The 19,217-nt window shown below is 36.6% G+C and overlaps 1 protein-coding gene across 5 annotated transcripts in view; it reads left to right on the top strand.

Annotated features, from left to right (window-relative positions):
- PTAR1 (protein prenyltransferase alpha subunit repeat containing 1) overlaps positions 1-19,217 on the top strand; it is a 45,442-nt gene that overhangs the window by 15,779 nt on the left and 10,446 nt on the right. For 3 of the 5 annotated variants that reach the window (XM_040620256.1, XM_040620257.1, XM_040620259.1), the window contains 4 exons: positions 3,955-4,021; positions 8,323-8,427; positions 10,235-10,448; positions 17,942-18,246. In XM_040620256.1, the coding sequence (XP_040476190.1) occupies positions 3,955-4,021; positions 8,323-8,427; positions 10,235-10,448; positions 17,942-18,246 (691 nt within the window). The remainder of the gene's footprint in view (positions 1-3,954; positions 4,022-8,322; positions 8,428-10,234; positions 10,449-17,941; positions 18,247-19,217) is intronic. The other 2 variants (XM_040620258.1, XM_040620260.1) reach the window with 2 other exon arrangements.

Consider the following 19,217-nt stretch of genomic DNA (forward strand, 5'->3'; position numbering starts at 1 on the left):
GGGCTAGGAGCTACAGGCTTGGAAACTGGAATGATCACTGAGTGCTTACTGTGTGTCAGGTATGGTCCTAACACTTCGTGAGTGTGAATCATTTCATACCCCCTGCGGTAGTACTGTTATTAGTATTATTAGCTCCATTTTACATCTGAGGAAGACATGGAGTGAGGAAGACTCAGAGACATGAGTGACTTGCCCAGGAACTTCCCAGTAAGTGTTAGAGCTGGGCTTTGAATCCAGCAGTTGCTGTTGCTCTGCGAGGCAGGGCGAGCCCCTCTGGTAGAGGAAGCCTTAGTTTGATTAGCTCTCCTTTCCACACAGCCACAGAATGGAAAGTGGCAGCTTAGGTATTTTCTGTGTTTACTGGCTTCTGCCTTGTCCTGCTATATGGAAGTATCTCTGTGATGGAGGATGAACTTGTCTTCAATCATGAGTGGGGAAGGAGAGTTGTGTTAGAAGTAGAGTTGAGCCTTCAGCAATGCAGGGATTGGGGCACGAGACTCACCGCGCCTGGCGCGTTCAAAACTGCGTATAACTTTCGACTCCCCCAAAACTTAACTAGTAAAAGCCTTATTGTTGATCAGAAGCCTTACTGATAACATAAACAGTCAACACATATTTGTATGTTACATGTATTATTTCCTGTATTCTTACAATAAAGTAAGAGAAAAGAAAATGTTAGGAAAATCATAAAACACATTTACAGCGCTATACTGTATTTACTGAAAAAAATTAGTATACAAATGGACCTATAAGGCACAAACCCATGTTGTTCAAGGGTCAGCTGTACAAACAAATGGCGACTACCATTGGTTACACACATTTCTTTTTAATGCCTAAAGAGAGTCCAGTAAGTACCAGGTTATCTAGGTAGTGTAATGGATTTTGGAAAATTGTAGACTTGAAAAGAAATTCTAGAAGTCTTTCCATCATGCAGAAGCATTTTCATATAGCTACTTAACATGTGGGTATTTTCATTCCTTATTTTATAAGTTTAGAAATTTAGATAGTTTCACTGTAAGAACAATGAATGGCTTCATTTCTGATTTCTTCGATTAATGTTGAAAGCATTCCTTGGTTGGTAAGTAGCAATGGTATTTTGTTGAACAAATTTTGGTTGAGCATTCACTGTCAAATAACTGGAGAACTGGAATGAATCTCATTGGCTCACAACAGAGATTGATGTTCTCATTATCCTTGTTTCACAGATAAGGAAACTGAAGTTCAAAAACATTAAATTACATAGGCAATTAAGTGGAGAGGCTGAGATTCAAACCCAGGTGGTGTGGCTTACAACTCCTCTATGCTGTGCGTGTACATGGAACTTCTTTTGAACAGGGGCCATATTTTTCTCATCTTTGTTGAGTGAATGAGTAATCTGAAGATGTATTAGAGAGGACCTGCCTCCAAAAACTGTAGTCTCATCAAGAAGAGAATATTTATACAATATCAGTAACAAAGTAAGATACGCACAGAACATAGAAATAAAGATTGCTTCCAGGTAGGTAGGTCAGGGGAGACTTTATGAGGAAGATTTTTTATTTTTATTTTTTTTGATATTCAGATATAGGAGGACATTTCTGGCAGAGAGAAGATCAAGCAGGTAAATCTGCATTATCCAGAGAAGGTAGTCAGATAGGAGTTGTGTTTAGAGAGTGGTGGGGTTTGGCTCTGATGGAGTATAGCACATGAAGGGCAGGTAGTAGAAGGGAGGCCGACGAGGAGACTGTGGGTTCTTGTTTCTGACCAGGTTCTAGTTTTCTGGTACAGTTCCCCAGTATCTCATGCTCTAGTACCTACAAGCTTTTGGAGAGCACCCTGTGTGAACTCCCATGCCTCTTTATCCTTGCTCACACTTTCGAGTATGCAGTGTTCTTTACCACTTCATTCACTTGAAGCCTTCCCTGGGTACTCCAGTGAGAATTAATTTCAACTGCTTTGGTGGTTCCCAAAATAAGGTATATGTTTCTAGTTCATAATTATTTCATTTTGTCTTATATAATTCTTTGTATGTTCTCTCCAACTAAAGGGTAACCTTCTAGAAGGCAAGATCAGATCTTATTTATCATTATATCCATTCGGTCAGTCCTAAGGTCCCAGTTTAATATTTGCACATAATTAATACTTGGGATATTGTGGAATTAAATTATGGTATAGAAAATTATAGTTATTTTTCTTGGTAAATATTTAATTACTGCCAAAAGTTTCTTAAAAGTAAAAGAATGAAGAGGGTAATTAGATTATTCTTTATAGACATACTGTGTTTATGCATATAATGACTTGTAATGAGGAAGATAGAGGTCAAGAATGTATGCTAATCCTATCTCTCATTTATTTAATGTCATAGTAATGAAATCATAGGCTCACAATAATTGTTAATTTCTTAAGATTGTTGAGAATGAAATAATTGATTTTTTGTTCACTTAGAATATTTTAAAATGACTCTAGAGATATATTTATGCATGTTCTTATGTTTTAAAAAGTTTATTAAACACTGAGATGTCCCCATTATTTATTATAGACAGGTATTTTAATTGCCATGTAATTGAGGTATTAAAAACAGTCAGATGCCGACTTTGCCATATACCAATTGGGTGCCCAGGGGCAAATTATTAAACTCTCTAAATGTCAATTTCCTTATCTGTGAAGCGAAACAAGAATATCTTGAACCATAATCATGAGAACTCAATGAAATAATGTAAAGGACTTCCAGTGGTGCCTGGTACACTACTGCTAAATAATTATAATTATTTTTATTATTTTATTTTACCTTGTGTTTAATATGAGCTTGGTAGAAGTTACCTTAATTTCTTGCCCCTACGTTGATCATCTTAATCCTAAAATTCTCTTTTCAGTTTTAGTAAAATGAAGACAGTATGTCTAACTATATTACTGATTTTGCTCTATTAAACAAGTTTATGGAGGTTATTTAAGTATATGGGAATTCTGTCAATACCATGATAGCCAAATAGCTAATGAATATTGAATAGGCTGTTAAAAAAATGAAAATACTAAACAAAAACAAAAAAGTGTTCATATTAATGATTATAAATTAAAGTTGTAAAATAAAACAAAGTATAAATTTTTATCTGATGCCTTCATTTTTTGAATGAGGTTATATTAGAGTTACAGGGACATAAGTGCATTCCTGTTACTTTTGGCAATATGAATAGATACCGTTCATTTGAAGGACAGTTTGGAAATGCTTAGTAGGAGCCATACATATATTGTTTGACATAGTAGTTCAACTCCTGGAAATATGTCCTGAGAAAATAATCTATGAGATAAAAAGTGTGTTTATAGTATTATTAACTATAATAGTAAAAACAAACAGGCAAAAACCTAAAGAATGATAAAGATAAATGATAGTATATTACACTAAAAGATTGTAATGCAGCTGTTAAAAATGCATAATATAGCAATATTGGAGAATGCATGTCAAATAATATTGAATGGAAAAAAGAGAACAAAATTATGCATTTATTATTGCTATGGCTATGTAAAAATGTAGGTAAGAAAGGATAATCTTTGCAGGAGAATGTAAATAAATTGTGTTAAATGATTGAGTGGGTCTTTTTTCCCGTTTTGAAAATTTGCACATAATTATTGAAATATTTATGGAATTAAAAGAATAACGGTATGGAAATTATATTATATTATATTTCTTTTCTTTGGTCAACATTAAATTAGAGCCAAGAACTATTAAAAGAATGAGGCATATTGTAAAGTTGTTTCAGTGTCAGCTTTCAAGAGTTACTTTTATCATAAAGTAGAAAAAAATCTTGAGGATAATCTTTATATTTCTGGCAGCTTAGAACAGCATATTTACCATTAAAATTACTATGACATGGTATATACATTAGTATAACATCAGATATAGAAGATATACAGGGCCTTAAAGAAAAGCCAAGCTTCAAATGGTAGGACTATTTATAATGTGAATTCTCTTTATTTTAGAACTGATAGATGTCACATGCACCCTGCTGCTTCTGAACCCAGACTTTACCACTGCATGGAACGTAAGGTACGTCATTCTCATCAGTGATAAAATGAAATTGTTCAAATTTCTGAAGACCTATAAATCCCATACGTTGTTAGCTTTTTGAAAAATGAAATATAAACCATGTATCTATGGCATTTTATGCTTATTTCTTCTACCCAATCTTCATAATATCTCCATGACAATTCTGACTTATACTTTGCTCCTTTGTGCATGTTTCTGTCTTTTCTCCATAAACTTTCCTGTCTGAAATAAAAATTATCATTGCAAATTAGAGTATACCATTTGCTTTTATTTTCCTTCCTTTTCGGAGGAGTAGGGGCAGCCAGCATAACTGGTTGGTGTGTAAGGCATTGGGTTATATATTTGTGAAGTGCAGTGGAAAGTGTGTAGGATGAGGATTCAAGGCCACGACCTTTTATTTTTTATTTATTTTTTAAGATTTTATTTATTTATTCGACAGAGATAGAGACAGCCAGCGAGAGAGGGAACACAAGCAGGGGGAGTGGGAGAGGAAGAAGCAGGCTCATAGCGGAGGAGCCTGATGTGGGGCTTGATCCCATAACACCGGGATTACGCCCTGAGCCGAAGGCAGACGCTTAACCGCTGTGCCACCCAGGCATCCCAAGGCCACGACCTTTTAGTGTCAGTTTAGTCACTAGCATTGTGACCTCTGTGGGCCAATCACTTGAAGTCTCTAGCACTCAGTATTTTGGGAAGGGGCCACGTTTTATTAATATCTTAGTTCCTTAACCTAGTTATGTTAGCTTTAAACACAAAATACTTTATAGAAATACCAAAGTTCAGACCAGTTCATTTTTTTTTTCATTGAAGTTTTTTCAGTTAAACAATATGTATAGTTTTGTTTTTTTTTAAATGCTGGTCTCTTAGACTAACACCAATTCTCTTAGAGGAAAGCAGGATACAAGTTCTAGATGATTGAAAGTGAAGTCCTGTTGAAAGCTGTGAATACATTTTAAATTTTCCTGTAGGGAAGAGCCATAGGTTATGGTTCTTAATCTTTAAAGATTACTTAAACAGTACTTTATTTAATTTTCTGTATATTTTAAGCAAGGTTACATTGTGAGTTAGTGTTCTATGATACTTACTAAATATTTTATCTATGTAATTCTATTATATGTCTTTTTAAGTTGTCTTTTGAATAGTTAATGATCACATTTAGTATAAGGAGTAAGGGAAGTATAGAATGAGATATAAGGCTTTAAAATTTACATAATTTTAGAATTCTGATTTTTCTTTTATGAAAGCACAACCACAGGTAAGGAAAAGACTAATACTCATGAGTGGCTGGTGTATTATAGGGACATACTACAGCTTTATTCATGATCTCATTTAAGCCACACAATATTGACAGCATTTGTTCATTCATCAAATATTTACTGATTACTGTATGCTGAGTTCTAGACACTGGGGATAGAACTATGAACAAAACAAACATACCCTGTCCTTGTGGAATTTTTATTCTAATAGGGGAAGAAAAGAAACAAAGACATTACTAAGTAAGATATATATTAGCTCAAGTGGTGGTTAAATCCTGTGGAGAAAAAGTGGGACAAGAACGTAGGGAAGACCAGAAAGAGGATGGGAAGAAGAGTATTGCCGTTTTAATTAGGGGACATCTGAGCAAAGACTGGCATGATTTGGGGAGCAATCTGTGGGTTCTGGGGTAAAAGCATTCCACGCAGAGGGAACAACAGCAAGTGGGAAGGCTGTCAGTGGTGCTGAAAGCATTCCTTGGTGTTCTGGGACAGCAAGGCAGCTGGTGTAGCTGGAGTAGCATGAATGAGGGAGAGAGTAATGGACCAGACCTCCTAGGGTTTTGTAGTTCTTCATACGCTGCTGGAGGAACTTGGACTTTTAGTCAGGGTGAGATAGGAAGTCATTAAAGCTGAGGAGGGACAGTATCTCACTTAGGTCTAAAGACTCTGGCTGCTTTGGAAAGTAGACTGTAGGAGTGCAGGGAGTGGTTAGGAAGTTAGGCAGTGGTTGTGGTAATTTAGGTGAGAGATGCTTGTGACTTGAAGTAGAACTTTAGCAGTAGAAAAGGTGAGAAGTAATGATTCTCTCTGTATTTAATGAGCTATATAAGCTTTGACTGTATTTAATAAACCTGTTTTAAAGACAGTGATGAACTAGATGCAGGAAGGAGAAAGAAGAGGGTCAAGTTTGACTCTGGTTTTTGGCCTGAGCAGCTGAAAGGAAAGTTGCCCTTTACAGAAATAAAGCACGTCCTCTGCCTGGAAGAGGAGCAGATTGAGGTGGGGAGTGCCAGGTGGAAGTCAGGAGTTCAGTTTGGGACATGTTAGGTTTGTGGGTAGGTAGTTGCGTATGAATCTAAAGTTGAGGCAGGAGTTCTAAGCCAGATATAAATTTGGGAGTCACTAGAAAATGGGTGGTATTTCAGGCCGTGGGATTGTTTGGGGTACCTATGTAGCTGCTGGAAAACTGGGAATTACATACATGGCTCATATTGGTGATTCACATTGTATTTCTGTTGGACAGCACTGTTCTAGAGTTTGTGGGATGAGGATGAATCAGTAAGGGAGACCTTTAGGAGGGTGCTATGAACTTATCACTGAGAGCTTTTTTAAGGGTAGGAACCCTGTCTTTTTGTTTTCCTTGCATCCAGCACTCTAGTGCCTGGCACATACTTAGTTTGCAGACTGGACACTGAAAATAATTAAGTTCAGTGAAAATGAAATAAGGGTAATAGAGAAGTAGGAGTACCATTTTTATTCATGTTCTCCAATTCCTCATTTCCTTCAACAAGAAAAGATTCTTACTAGTATGATGCATACATATATAGTCATATATACACACATACACACACACATATGTCATTTATTGTGTATTTTATAGGGCAGTTGATTGTAGGAAAAAGAATCTAGTCTTAAGATATGTGGATCTTAGATCTTTTTCATTAATTAACTAGCAGCTGTCTTTAGGCAAAACCTTTAACTTCACAATAGTTTTAGTTTCTATATCTGTGAAATAAAAGGTTTGAACTAGGTAATTTTTTAATGATTCCTTTCAAACTGTTTTTGATTTTGTGTGGTTTGGTTGTGTAAAGGGAAAATTGCTCCATAAATCTAACTTCAGTGATATTCACAGCAGTTGATTTTGAAAATTAGTCTAGTAAGATGATTAATAAAGTTTTGTGCTAGATGAATAAAAAGGAAACCTTGATTTTTAGAAAGATCCATTGTGAATATGTGTTCTAGTAAGTTTTAATTTGTATTAGTAAAACCAATTAACATGAAGACATAGAATCAGGAGTACATTTTATGCAAAAACCACCAGCTTTAGAAATAAATTGGCCTAACCTTATAAGGTCTCTTGCAAATCAAATACTCAGCACTTTATGTTTAATTGTTGGTGTATTTCTTCTGCAGTAACTGGGAAGCATTGAGTGATTTGACTATATTTTATAAACTGCTAAAGGATAGTATTAATATGTCAGTCATTCATTTTATAGGTGTTGTGGTCTTAGGGAAAAAACAGATGCAAGAATAGGTTTTTGAGCTGATTTCCTGTAATTACAGTAAATGATGAATATACTTTTAAAAATCTACCTGGTTATAGAAGAATATGGTACATTTTTTTGCTTTGAAATTCAGTGTATTATTTTGTGAAAGAGCTCGACTTCATAACAGTGTCCTATTTTTTCCATCAGTCTGTGAACACAGAGTAAGCAGAACCTCTTTGAGTAACTAAAATAGCTAACACCAGGCTTCAGTGATCATGTCCTTTACTCATAGCCTATTAAAACTGGTGACTTTATTTTATGCAGATTTGATGTTTGGTTCTGGCAGTTTGAGTTCACAGACCTTGAGTATAAGTTACTAATTCTCCCCCAGCTTCAGTTTTCTCATCGGTAAAACAGAGATAATACTAGGTTGTGCCATATAAAATTGTTGTTTTTATAAAACAAAAATAGTTCAACCTAAGCATCCAGATCCTGGTGTCTAACATTATTCTTTAATAAAAGGAAATAGGCTTCTTAAAGAAATACCTGATTCTAGGACCAGGGCAGGAAATCTATAATATTCATCTGGAACATTTCAAAGAGCCGGAATGTAAGGAAGTGCTCAAAAAACAAAATGATGGAAATAATGTCAAAGGGCTTCTAGTGGACAAAGCTGGAACAATTTGAGCAATAAAATAACATAATATTGGGTTATACCCTAAAGTGTAAAACGGATGTTCATACTGACATAAATAATTGAAGAAACAAATAAACAGTAGACAACAGTATGTTTGGATGGAAAGGTAGAGTAATGGTTCTTTTCATTTTTCTTTTACAGAAAAGAGCTCATCCTCTCTGGCACTTTAAATCCAATTAAGGACTTACATCTGGGAAAACTGGCCTTAACTAAATTTCCAAAGAGTCCAGAAACATGGATTCACAGGTGTGGTTAATTTACACTATAGGATTCTTAGGATTCAGAATGGCTGGACAAACAACAGTGTCAAGCAGGGTCACATATTGGTTCAGAGTATGAATTCTAAAGTCAGGTTACCTACTTTTAACTCCAGATGCCATCACTTGCTCCCTGTGTGACTTTCAGAAATTATTTAAGCCCTTCAAGCCTCAGTTTTCTCATTCGTAAAATGGGAATAATAATTACACCTATTTCAGAGTTAAAGGTTGGCTTTACATGAAATAATGTATATTAATACTACTACGGTGCCTGGCACATATTAAATACTCAGTAAATTTTAGCTGTTACTCATTATGAACTATCTGAGCAGTCATAGAAATGGCATTTAGATAGTCAAATATAATGAGCAGCTTGGGTTTTATAATTCATTCAGGTGTGTTTCTGGTACGGATGGTTGTGGTGATGGTTGTGGTTATTAAAATTAACAAAATAAGGAAGAGAAGGGCAGCTCAGGTGAGTGTGTATAGGCTGCGCTAAGTTGCTAAGACTGTGAGCGCAGAGAGTATTTTTAGGTTAAAGGCCTGAGTCAGCAAAATGCGCGTGGGAACTCTCCTCACCGTCCTGGCTCTCTAGAGCGTATTCCTCTTGGACTCCATGCAACTACTCGGTTTTGACTAAAATGAGATGGTGTGGGCTGGCTTCTTGGGGTCAGTGGGGAAATTGTTTAAAGAAGTCTGTTTTCAGTTCACTAAGCCACTTACAACTTTTCTTAAATCCTGAGCATTTTTAGGATCTTAGTCAGTTCAAGGGATCTCACTATAATCTTGCCTTTGGCTAGCATTGCAAATCAGCTACTTCCCTGCTGGTGGTTTTTTTCTTAGTAGGAATTGGGATAGCACTTCAGAGACTCCTGTGCTTGAGTGTGTGGAGGTTTGGGAAGGAGTGGAGGCAGGGCAGGGCAGTATTGCATATGCATTCACCAATTTATAAGCTTGTCTAATATTTTATATAAATCAAGCTCTTGTTTTATAAGTTAGGTAAAAAACTACTATTTGAAAATGACAAAATGAGTTTTCTTACTCAATTTCTAGTAACTTTTGGGTTGGAAATTTTTAGTCTAAAAAAATGCTGCTTATGAGAAAATACTTGTAAAAACTAACCACAGTAAGTGGTTAGAGATTTTTAGTGCTTTTCATTTAAATATGCTAATGAAAATCTTAAATAGACAAGGGAAAAATTTGTGGATAAAGACATTATGAAACCTCCTCGATGGTTTAACTAATTATATTGTATTTGTGTCCTTCCAGATTCTATGCTATAACAGAAATTCTGCTTAATGAAAGCAGTCATAATGCAGCTTCTTGTTTGCAAGCAAATACACATAGGGTGAGGCATGCACACGTAATTAAAGATATGAACCATGCCTCCTTCTCTGGTATTTACCAGCCATTAATTAATATCCCCTCCACCACCACCACCACAACCCCCCCCACACACACATACACACCTTGTCTTTACATTTTCTGGCCAAATGGAGTTTTTGAATTGTCGTATTGGAATTGGGGCATTCTCTTTCTGACAGATGTTAATGTTTTAGAAAGGTTTCTCTTTCCTCTTTGTCCTTTCTTCCCCCCTCCTCCCCATCCATGGTGCTGAAGTTAATTACGTCTTTAAAAACAAAAACAACAGAATAGTTCTGCTCCCCCAAAATTGGGCTTAGAGACAGGGATTATTTTGCATTGTATGGATGGAGATTAAGAACGAAGAAAACTGATTGTTTTCTTCTCTGGTTTATGTTCTTTCCTCCCTCTCATTCCCGCATGTCCCTTCACAGGCGATGGGTGCTACAACAGCTAATTCAGGAAACCTCCTTGCCTTCCTTTGTGACGAAAGGAAACTTGGGAACAATTCCTGCAGAAAGGACACAGAGACTGATCCGAGAAGAGATGGAGGTTTGTGGTGAAGCAGCAGGGAGATACCCAAGCAACTACAACGCCTGGTCCCATCGCATCTGGGTTCTCCAGCACCTGGCCAAGCTAGACATCAAGGTAAGGCTGTTCTTCATCTCCTGACGCACATTCCCTGTCTGCCCTTTAAATCTTTTGATAGTTCTTCCTCAGAGGAGCTTTTAGGGAGGAAAGTAGAGGAGCTAATGGCCTAGCAGCCTGGGGAGGATCTAGCAGCTGATACCTCCAAGGAAACCCTGGCACTTTAAAAAAAGTTTGCATTCCTCATGAATGCAGTTTCTGGCACTCTTAAGGTGAGTACATTGGTAGAATGAAGGCAAGTTTAAGCAGTAAGATGAGCATAATTCGTTTTGCCCCGAAACAGGAAGGGATTATTAGGCCTTATAGCATTGGAGTTGTTCTTTCTTAGTGGTCTCTGGTTATGTGACTTAATGTGCTGAATCAGCTGGCTGCCTTCTCACCATCGCCTCTCCTGGGCAGGGAAGAGAAGATCTCACCTGATGTTCCCACACTTGCCTACGTCTGTAAATTACCTTAGGATTTCTGAGTCCCACCTCAGGCCTACTAAATTGGGGAGGGGGTAGGATTTAAGATCAGTATTTTTCACGGGGCTCAGGGGGTTATCTGGAGGCACAGCTGGGTTGGAAGCTGTCATAGTCTAGTCCCTTCAGTTTAGAAATGAGGAGATCAAAGTTTCGAGAGTGTTAATGGCTTAGACTTAGCCACAGCTGCATCACTTACTATTCATCAGGATGAGAACCAGGTATCCTTTTGCTCCTTCTTATCTGCTGTAGCTTCTCTATATTTTTCTTCACTTCTTATGTTTCAGTGCCATAAGAATGTAGGGTACTGCTCTGAAAGCTTCTCAGGCTTGAGATAACGTAAAGGGGTCAAAATACCTTTAATACTTTAAGATTAATTGGGAAGCTTTCTCTCATTTTGTTCACCAGCCCCTTCCTCCATCCCCCTTTCCAGGTTCCCTCTCCCCTCTCTGTGTCCTAGTCAGAGATTTCCTCCAGGGTAAATAAGAGTTTTCATTTCTGGGGAATTTTAAGCCAACAGTTCGGGAAGAGTAGCCCTTCTCCTCCAGTGTATATTGCCTTTGTGTTTCAGAAGGGAAGGCCCCTTAATGGAGTGGAAGGAGCAAAGACAGAATCCTACATGGCTTCAGAGTTTGGCCCTATTAGCCATGTGTAGAAAGTAAGGCTTTCATGTTTCATCTTGAAATACCAGCTCCACTATCTGCCTCAGTGGGTTATTGTGAAAATTATTTGAGTTAATGTGTGTAAGGTGGGCACCTAATATAGGCTCACTAAATTTTAGTTCCTTTCTCTGTTCCCCACAGATAGAACGTTTAGGTAAAACTGGCTGCCAGTTTGCTCGATCAACTCAATATAATTTATTCATGAAAAAGTACTGAAACTCTTTCATTCCCAGACCCTGACCTGTATGCTGGGTGTGGCATAATGACAACGAGATTGCTCTCAACAAATTGGAAATCTAGTTGAGGAAACGGAAACAAACACTTACAAAGCAGCCTGATGCAGGAGCTGAGGGAAGCACAGGGTACAGTGGGAACACAGAAATGGTTTCTCATCCAGGCTGGGCTCACTGGAAGCAGCTGCCAGAAGGAAGGCTGCTACATTGTCAGGAGTCCAGAGGAACAAGTTCAAGCCATCTGGTGGGATGTGGGAGATAGGGAGTTCTTATGGACTCTGGTCATCTCAGCTTCACAGCTTGATAGTGTGTAGAGGGTGGAGAGGGGCATGGGGAGCACTGAGGATAAAGAGAAAGGCAGAGTCCAGGTGAGCTGAGAGGTCTTTGGAGACTTGCCTGCCTTGATGTAGACCTTTTAAAGTGGCATTCCCATAAAATCAAGAATACGGGGCCAAGGTGAATTTCTTGGTTTCTTGAGACTATCTGATGTTGAAGATGACAACTCATTAGTGGTGTGTTGACTCAGCTGCCTGGGTCCACTCCTAGGCTCACATATTGTCCACCAGCTTTGCCCTGCCCTTGGTTGAACTCCATGCTCTTCCTTTCCCCTCTCTCAGTGAGAGTGCTGAATTTGCAAAATCCTCTTTCTGTTCTTAGAAGCCACTGGGCCCAGCTAGGAGATCATGCCCTACTATGCTTTGTCTATTGGGGAAGTAATCACAGAAGTACCACTGGTCTAAAGCAGCTTAAAAATACATATAAAATGAGCTGGCATCTTTTTACTTAGGAAATTGAAAATAATTTTTTTTTTTTAAGATTTTATTTATTTGAGAAAGCACAAGCTGAGGGGAGGGGCATAGAGAGGGGGAGGAGCAGACTCCCCACTGAGCAGGAAGCCTGACATGGGGCTCGATCCCAGGACCCCAAGATCATGACTTGAGCCAAAGGCAGACAGTTAACTGACCGAGCCACCCAGGAGCCCTGAAAAAAGATTTGTTTTTTCTAAAGTGCTGGTATCCAGCATTGATAAGGCTATGAAAACAAGCATTGTAGAAATTAGTGTAATCTTACTGAAGGACAACATGGCAGCATTTGTCAGACTCTACCAAGAAAGCTGTGTTCTTTCTAATCTAGTAGTTCTGCCTGTAGGAATTCATCCTAAAGAAATACCGGGATATGTAGTATGGTGGTGTAGTAATTAAATTCAGTGTTCATACAGACCTAATTTGAATCTTGACTGTACTAAGAAGTTTCGCTGGCCTTCAGTTTCCTCATCTGTAAAATGGGACAAATGATAATTCCTACCTCATTGAATGATGTGAAGTAAATGGGAAAATCCAGGTAAAGTGGCCATCAGAAGTAATCTTACTAAGTGTTCAATAAACATGGGCTATTATATTAAATATGAAAGTCTGATATATGAAAATACTGTTTATAATAGTGAAAAACTAGAACCAGTCTAACCCTCCAATAATAACAGATTAGTTACATTGCAGTTCATCACAAATTGGAATGTTTTGTTGCTACTAAAAATTATATTTTGGGAGATTTTTTAAAGAAAAAGTTCACTATAGGATAAGGATCTTTAAAACGAAATATGAAGTGGTCCTAATATAATTTTTAAATATATTATTAGCTTTGAATGAGATTTTAAAGTGTTTGGAACAGTGCTTGGTATGCTATAACTGCTTAACATATATGTACACACATAGGGCTGTTACAGATATATTGGCTTGTGTTTTCCATAAACATGTATTCGTTTTCTAGTAAAAAATAAATAAATAAATAAAGAATTGTGAACCGTGCTAGAGGATGGAATTAGGAGATGTTCATTTTCTGTTTTGTTTTCTATGATGATTGTGTGTTTTAGGTAGGCATTTATTTAAGTAAATTTTAAAACAGTCTCATTTGTGAGGGTGGGGTGAAAAGAAAGACTCAGAGTTGAGCAGAATTTATTACTACTAGCCAGTTAAAAGTTGATAATGGTATGTCACCTGAGAAAGCACACAGGGCCATTTCTGCAAAAAAAGACATACAGATGGCCACTCTGTAAAGACATGAAAAGATGTTCAACATTATTAGCCATCAGGGAAATGCAAATCAAAACCACAGTGAGATATCCTCTCATACCAAGTAGGATGGCTGAAATGAAAAGCAAGTTAAAAGTGCTGACAAGGATGTGGAGAAACTGGAACCCTTATACATTGCCGGTAGGAATGTGAAATGATGCAGCCACTGTGGAAAATGGTTTGGCATTTCCTCAAAAAATTAAACCTAGAATTACCATATATGACCCTGCTGTTCACTCATAGGTACATAGCCCAAAGAATTGAAAACTTGTTACAGCAATGTTTGTAACAGCGTAATTCATAATAGCCAAAAAAAAAGTAACAACTCAGACATCCAATGTGTGAGGAGTAAATAAACGCAATGTGGTATAGCCAAACGGTGGGATGGTATTCGGCCATAAAAAAGGAACGAAGTCCTGATACTGGATGAACCTTGAAAACATGCCGATGAAAAGAAACCAGATTCAGAAGGCCACATATCCTATAATTCCATTTATATGAATTCAGAATAGACAGAGCACATTAGTGGGTTCCAGAGGCTGGAGGGAATGTAGATTTAGGGGACTCCTAATAGGATTGGGGTTGTTTGGAAAGTGATGAAAATGTTCTGAAATTAGACAGCAGTGATGGCTGCACAAGTCTGTGAATATACTGAAAACCACCAGTCTATTTTTCAACTTTAAAAATTGGTTCTAAGGTACATTAGAAAGAATAAAACTTCAAGAACAGCTAAGAAATTATTGGAAAAAAATAAAAATGAGGAATGTTGTATACCAGTATATATCGAAATGTTTGTAAAGACAGAGTCATCTGTGGTACTGGCTCAAAAATAAAAACAGTAATGGAAAAATCTACGGCCCAGAAGCAAATCGCAGTATATAATGTGTACAGATTTCATTGATGATAAGTATGGCATTTCATGTAATCAGAGAAATGATTCTTTGTTCAATTTGTGATGCTGATAAGATTGATTGACCTTTTAGAAAATAATTGTTAGGTTTTAATCTCCTATACCAAACTGTACTCTGAATGGAATAAAAACATACCTGAAAAAAATGGAATTAAAAAAATTAATTGTAGTAATATATTAAGAAAAGTATTTGCAATTTAGGGACTTAACATCTTTATAAAGATCTCTTACAGGCCCAAAAGAGGCATTAATGACTATCACAAATAGTAAATCAGGCAGTTACAAAAGAAGAGAATTAAGCAAAATAGGTAATTTGTATAAGAAGAAACAGGAAAAATAAGGGAATAAGAACAATTATTTAGCCTAATGATAAAAGGAAATACAAATGAAAATGACATGATTTTCCAGTTATCAAATTAGTGAAGATTAAAGTACTGGTAGGGAGTTTAGGAAATATTTAACATGTTCTTTCAGTAGGAATGTAAATTATACAGCCCTTCTGGAGTGCACTTTGACAATACGTATCAAGAACTTTACAAAATGTTTCTCACTGTTCCAGTAAATATACTTCTAGAAATTTCTCCTAAATAAGTAGGTTGTGTGCATAGACTTTAAATATATATGTTCATAGAGTGTTACTTATGTAAGAGTAGAAACAAAATGAAGGAATGGTTAAATTGTGATAATCTTTGGGATGAAATATGCAAAAGTTTAAAATTATAGAGTGATATTTAATGACATGGGTATATGCATATTATTTAAATGGAATAAAATCAGTATAAAAGAGTGTCCCAAATTTGTGTTACAAATAAACTGCACACATGCATGCACAGAAAAAAGCTGAAAGATTGGTGATTGGCCAGAATGGTAAGAGTAGTTCTCTCTGGCCAGTAGGATAATGGGTGATTGTTTTTGGTTTTTTGTATTTATGGAGTTTTCTAGATTGATCATTTTGTATCACTTTCATAATCAGAAAATAACCAAAGTTATTTTTGAAAATTTCTAGGAAGGATGGCATATATAGATAGGAATGAGCATTTTCAATAGTCTTTAATTTTAAACCTGTTATCCTTCTGTGTCAGCCCTGCTTCTGTAGTTCTCTTGTACTTATTTGTTCACTCATTCATTTTTTATATGGAGTGTTGAAAAAGAATAATGGTATGTAAGTTCTATCATACACAGGTCATTGATTCTGTCAGTACCTTACATTTAAGCCATATCTCTATGCAGTGACTTTAAGATCACTTTAAAAGTAATTGCGGTCTGTTTTTTAAAATCATTGTTGATATCTCTGTACCTTTTGATTCTAGTAAATTCCTGTTAAGGTTTCTTTTCTCATTTAGTATGCCTCTTAAACATATCTAGGGAAAAGAATATAGTGAATTTTTCTCTTAAAAATTCTGAGAAAAATTTTAAAGGAATTAAATCGATGTTGAAAATCTTTCATATATGTGCTATTTTTGTCTCAAAATTAAAATAATTAAAAATTTTATGTGTAGAAATATGTATTAAGAAATAATCTAAAGGTTTTTCGTGTTATGTAAATTCCTTTAAAACATGTTTTGTACTCTTTTCAATCCATACCAAGAAGCCCTGTCAAAATTAAAAAGCTGATGTATTGTTGCCTAAATGTCCTGCAGGTTAATTTTTCAAAGATGTGATAACCTTAAGGTTAGCATGTATTTTTCTAAGGTAGCAGTTTATCTGGTGCTATTTTGCTTACCATTTTAATCAAATGAACAGTCTTGGTTTCCATTTCTCAGAGATTGACCAGCTCTGGAAGAAACTTATTTGTCTTTGAATAAACTCATTAGAATTTAAAGATGTTTAAAGCATTTCACTGATATAAATCGACCGTCCTTGCTGGGAGTAATCTTGTCCCTCTGTATGAGTCACTTAATTCATTAAATTGTTGAATTCATTCATTGACTCATTCATAAAATACTTATATGTTCACTCTGATGCCATTGGGTATAGAATGATGGAAACATTAATTAGGAATGAATAAATATCTTAAACAATTTGTAGAGTTTAGTGGGGATGAAAAGATGTACAGAAAATTTTATAATGTATGGTAGAACATACAGGAACCGTGGAGGTTCAGGAGAGGGAAAGATTTCTTCTAGGGAAGAAAGAAACAGAAATGGAGAGGGGATCTTGGTACAAGAGAAGGCATTTGCCTGGGACCCTTGAAAAGCAGGTGAAGGAGGAGCCTTTGGGCTTTGTGCCGTCTGTATTGTTCACTGCTGGCAAGTGTATGTCTCTTTTTCGTAGCTGGTCTGAAAATCCTCTGATGGAATGTGGTAGGCCCTCAATATAGCTTTTGCTGATGAAAATTCATTTGCATTTGCTACTTGTCCAAGACACTGCCGGAGTATTTTTTCATAACTGCTGCTTTTCTTTTTAACCATTCCATTTGAAGTTGCTTAGTTTGCAGGATTGATAATACAAAGACCTACTTCACTGCTGAATTTTGTCTCATCTACTTAAAAAAAATCATTTATCATTGATGTTAATTGAGTTTGAGATGAATAGTGAAAATCATGCACTCTTGAAAATTCCTGTTATTCATGCATCATATTTTTTGTACTAAGCCCTTAGAATTAATAGTGAACAAAACTGACAGTCTCTGCCCTCATGGCCCTTACAATGAAGAACAAATAATATGTTGAGTCGATTGTTCAACAAATAATAAGTTAGATATTGTAATGTTCATTAAATGTTATAGTTCATCAAATAACCTTTGAATTTATTTTTCTCTTCAACATCACTCTTGTAAACCAACACCCTAATGTTCATCATTATTTTAGAATTTGGCTTTTCTGTGTGTGTGCCAATCAGAACGTGATTGATCAAGGTCCAGAGAAAGAATGACAAGTCCTTAAATTCTCTGTGTGTGTGTGTGTGTGTGTGTGTGTATACACACATGCCTTTTATTACTTTATCAGGGAAAGGGGAAACTAGCCTTTACTGAGCTTCCAGTGAGTGACAGCACTGTGTTGGACATTGTATACAAAATACTGGTAGAAACAGTGTTACCAAAAAAAAAAAAAAAAAAAAAATACAAGGAACAAATCAAAGAGAAATCCAAAGCATTAATGGAGAAGGAAATTCCTTTGGCAGTTCCTCTTCTCACTTCCCTTTTTTCTTCCTGCAAGATTCTTCTTGATGAACTGTCTTCTACTAAACACTGGGCATCCATGCATGTTTCAGACCACAGTGGATTTCACTACCGCCAGTTTTTGTTAAAGTCTTTGATTAGCCAAACTGTGATTGATGGTTCTGTATTGGAGCAAAACCCTTTGAGAAGTGAGCCAGCTCTAGTTCTTCCAAAAGATCAAGAAGAAGCAGCTTCAACAGAGGAAGCAAGGATAAATCTTCCCCGTCTTCTAGAAGAAGAAGTTGAATTCAGCACTGATCTTATTGATTCCTACCCAGGACATGAAACGCTTTGGTGTCACAGGTAAGAGGAGGGAAAATCTATTTCTGCATGCATGGAACTACTTGACTTTTTGAGAACTGTAGAAGGTCTTATGTCTTACGCCTGCCTGCTCAGGTAAATAGGGTAATTGGTCATGGAGTTTTGCCTGAATTCAGAGGAGTTTATGTTACCATATCTTCCTCCTCATGATCTTCAATGTGAGATTCCTCATGCAGATCTTTGCCTACTGCTTAGGATGGTGATACTCAAGCTTGACTGTCCAACAGAATAGCCTGTGTTACTTCCAAACTGAAAACAAAAGTTTCTGGATTCCCTCCTTGGACAGATTCTGGTATTTATAGTATATCTGGGACGGAACGCTGCCATCTAGTCTTTAAAAAACAATGAAAAACCTTAACAGGTAAATTTGATGCAGAGTCGGGTTTAGACCATTGATTAGACCATTGATTAGACCTTGAGAATAGTTAAGCTTATTGATGGTCTACAAATTAACTTTTCTTAAGTAGAAGCTCTTGACACTTTCTGTTTTTGTTTTTAAAGTAAAGTGTGCTTTGGGAGCAGGGCAGGATTATTAGGAAGCAGTGAAAGAAATTAGCAGCCTCATAACCTGAGTTCTGAGTACATTTGACAGCAAAGTAACTGTCATGTTGGAATGAAGTCCAGGTGTGGGAACCCCAATTTGTTCTTTTTTGAGGCATCTCCATCTCTATAAATACAGATTCTACTTCAGACTAAAGGGTTCTATTTGTAAACAAAGGACTTGCCTGTGCCAGGCATGAGGTAGGCATTTTAAATATTTGTTTTTAAAGTGGTTAAGATTTGCCCCCTTTTGCCAGTCTAGTCTACCTTATAGGCTATTTGAGGAGATGTGTTCAGCTGCTATTCCATGCTGCATGTATTTAGAAGATGGAAGACCATCTCCCCTCTTTGGCACCTTAAGAAAAATTTTTCTTTTTCTCATAAAAACAACACATTTTTATTCCACATTTTCT

This window comes from Ursus maritimus, unplaced genomic scaffold (genome assembly GCF_017311325.1).
Source record: "Ursus maritimus isolate PB19 unplaced genomic scaffold, ASM1731132v1 scaffold_34, whole genome shotgun sequence".
Classification (NCBI taxonomy): domain Eukaryota; kingdom Metazoa; phylum Chordata; class Mammalia; order Carnivora; family Ursidae; genus Ursus; species Ursus maritimus.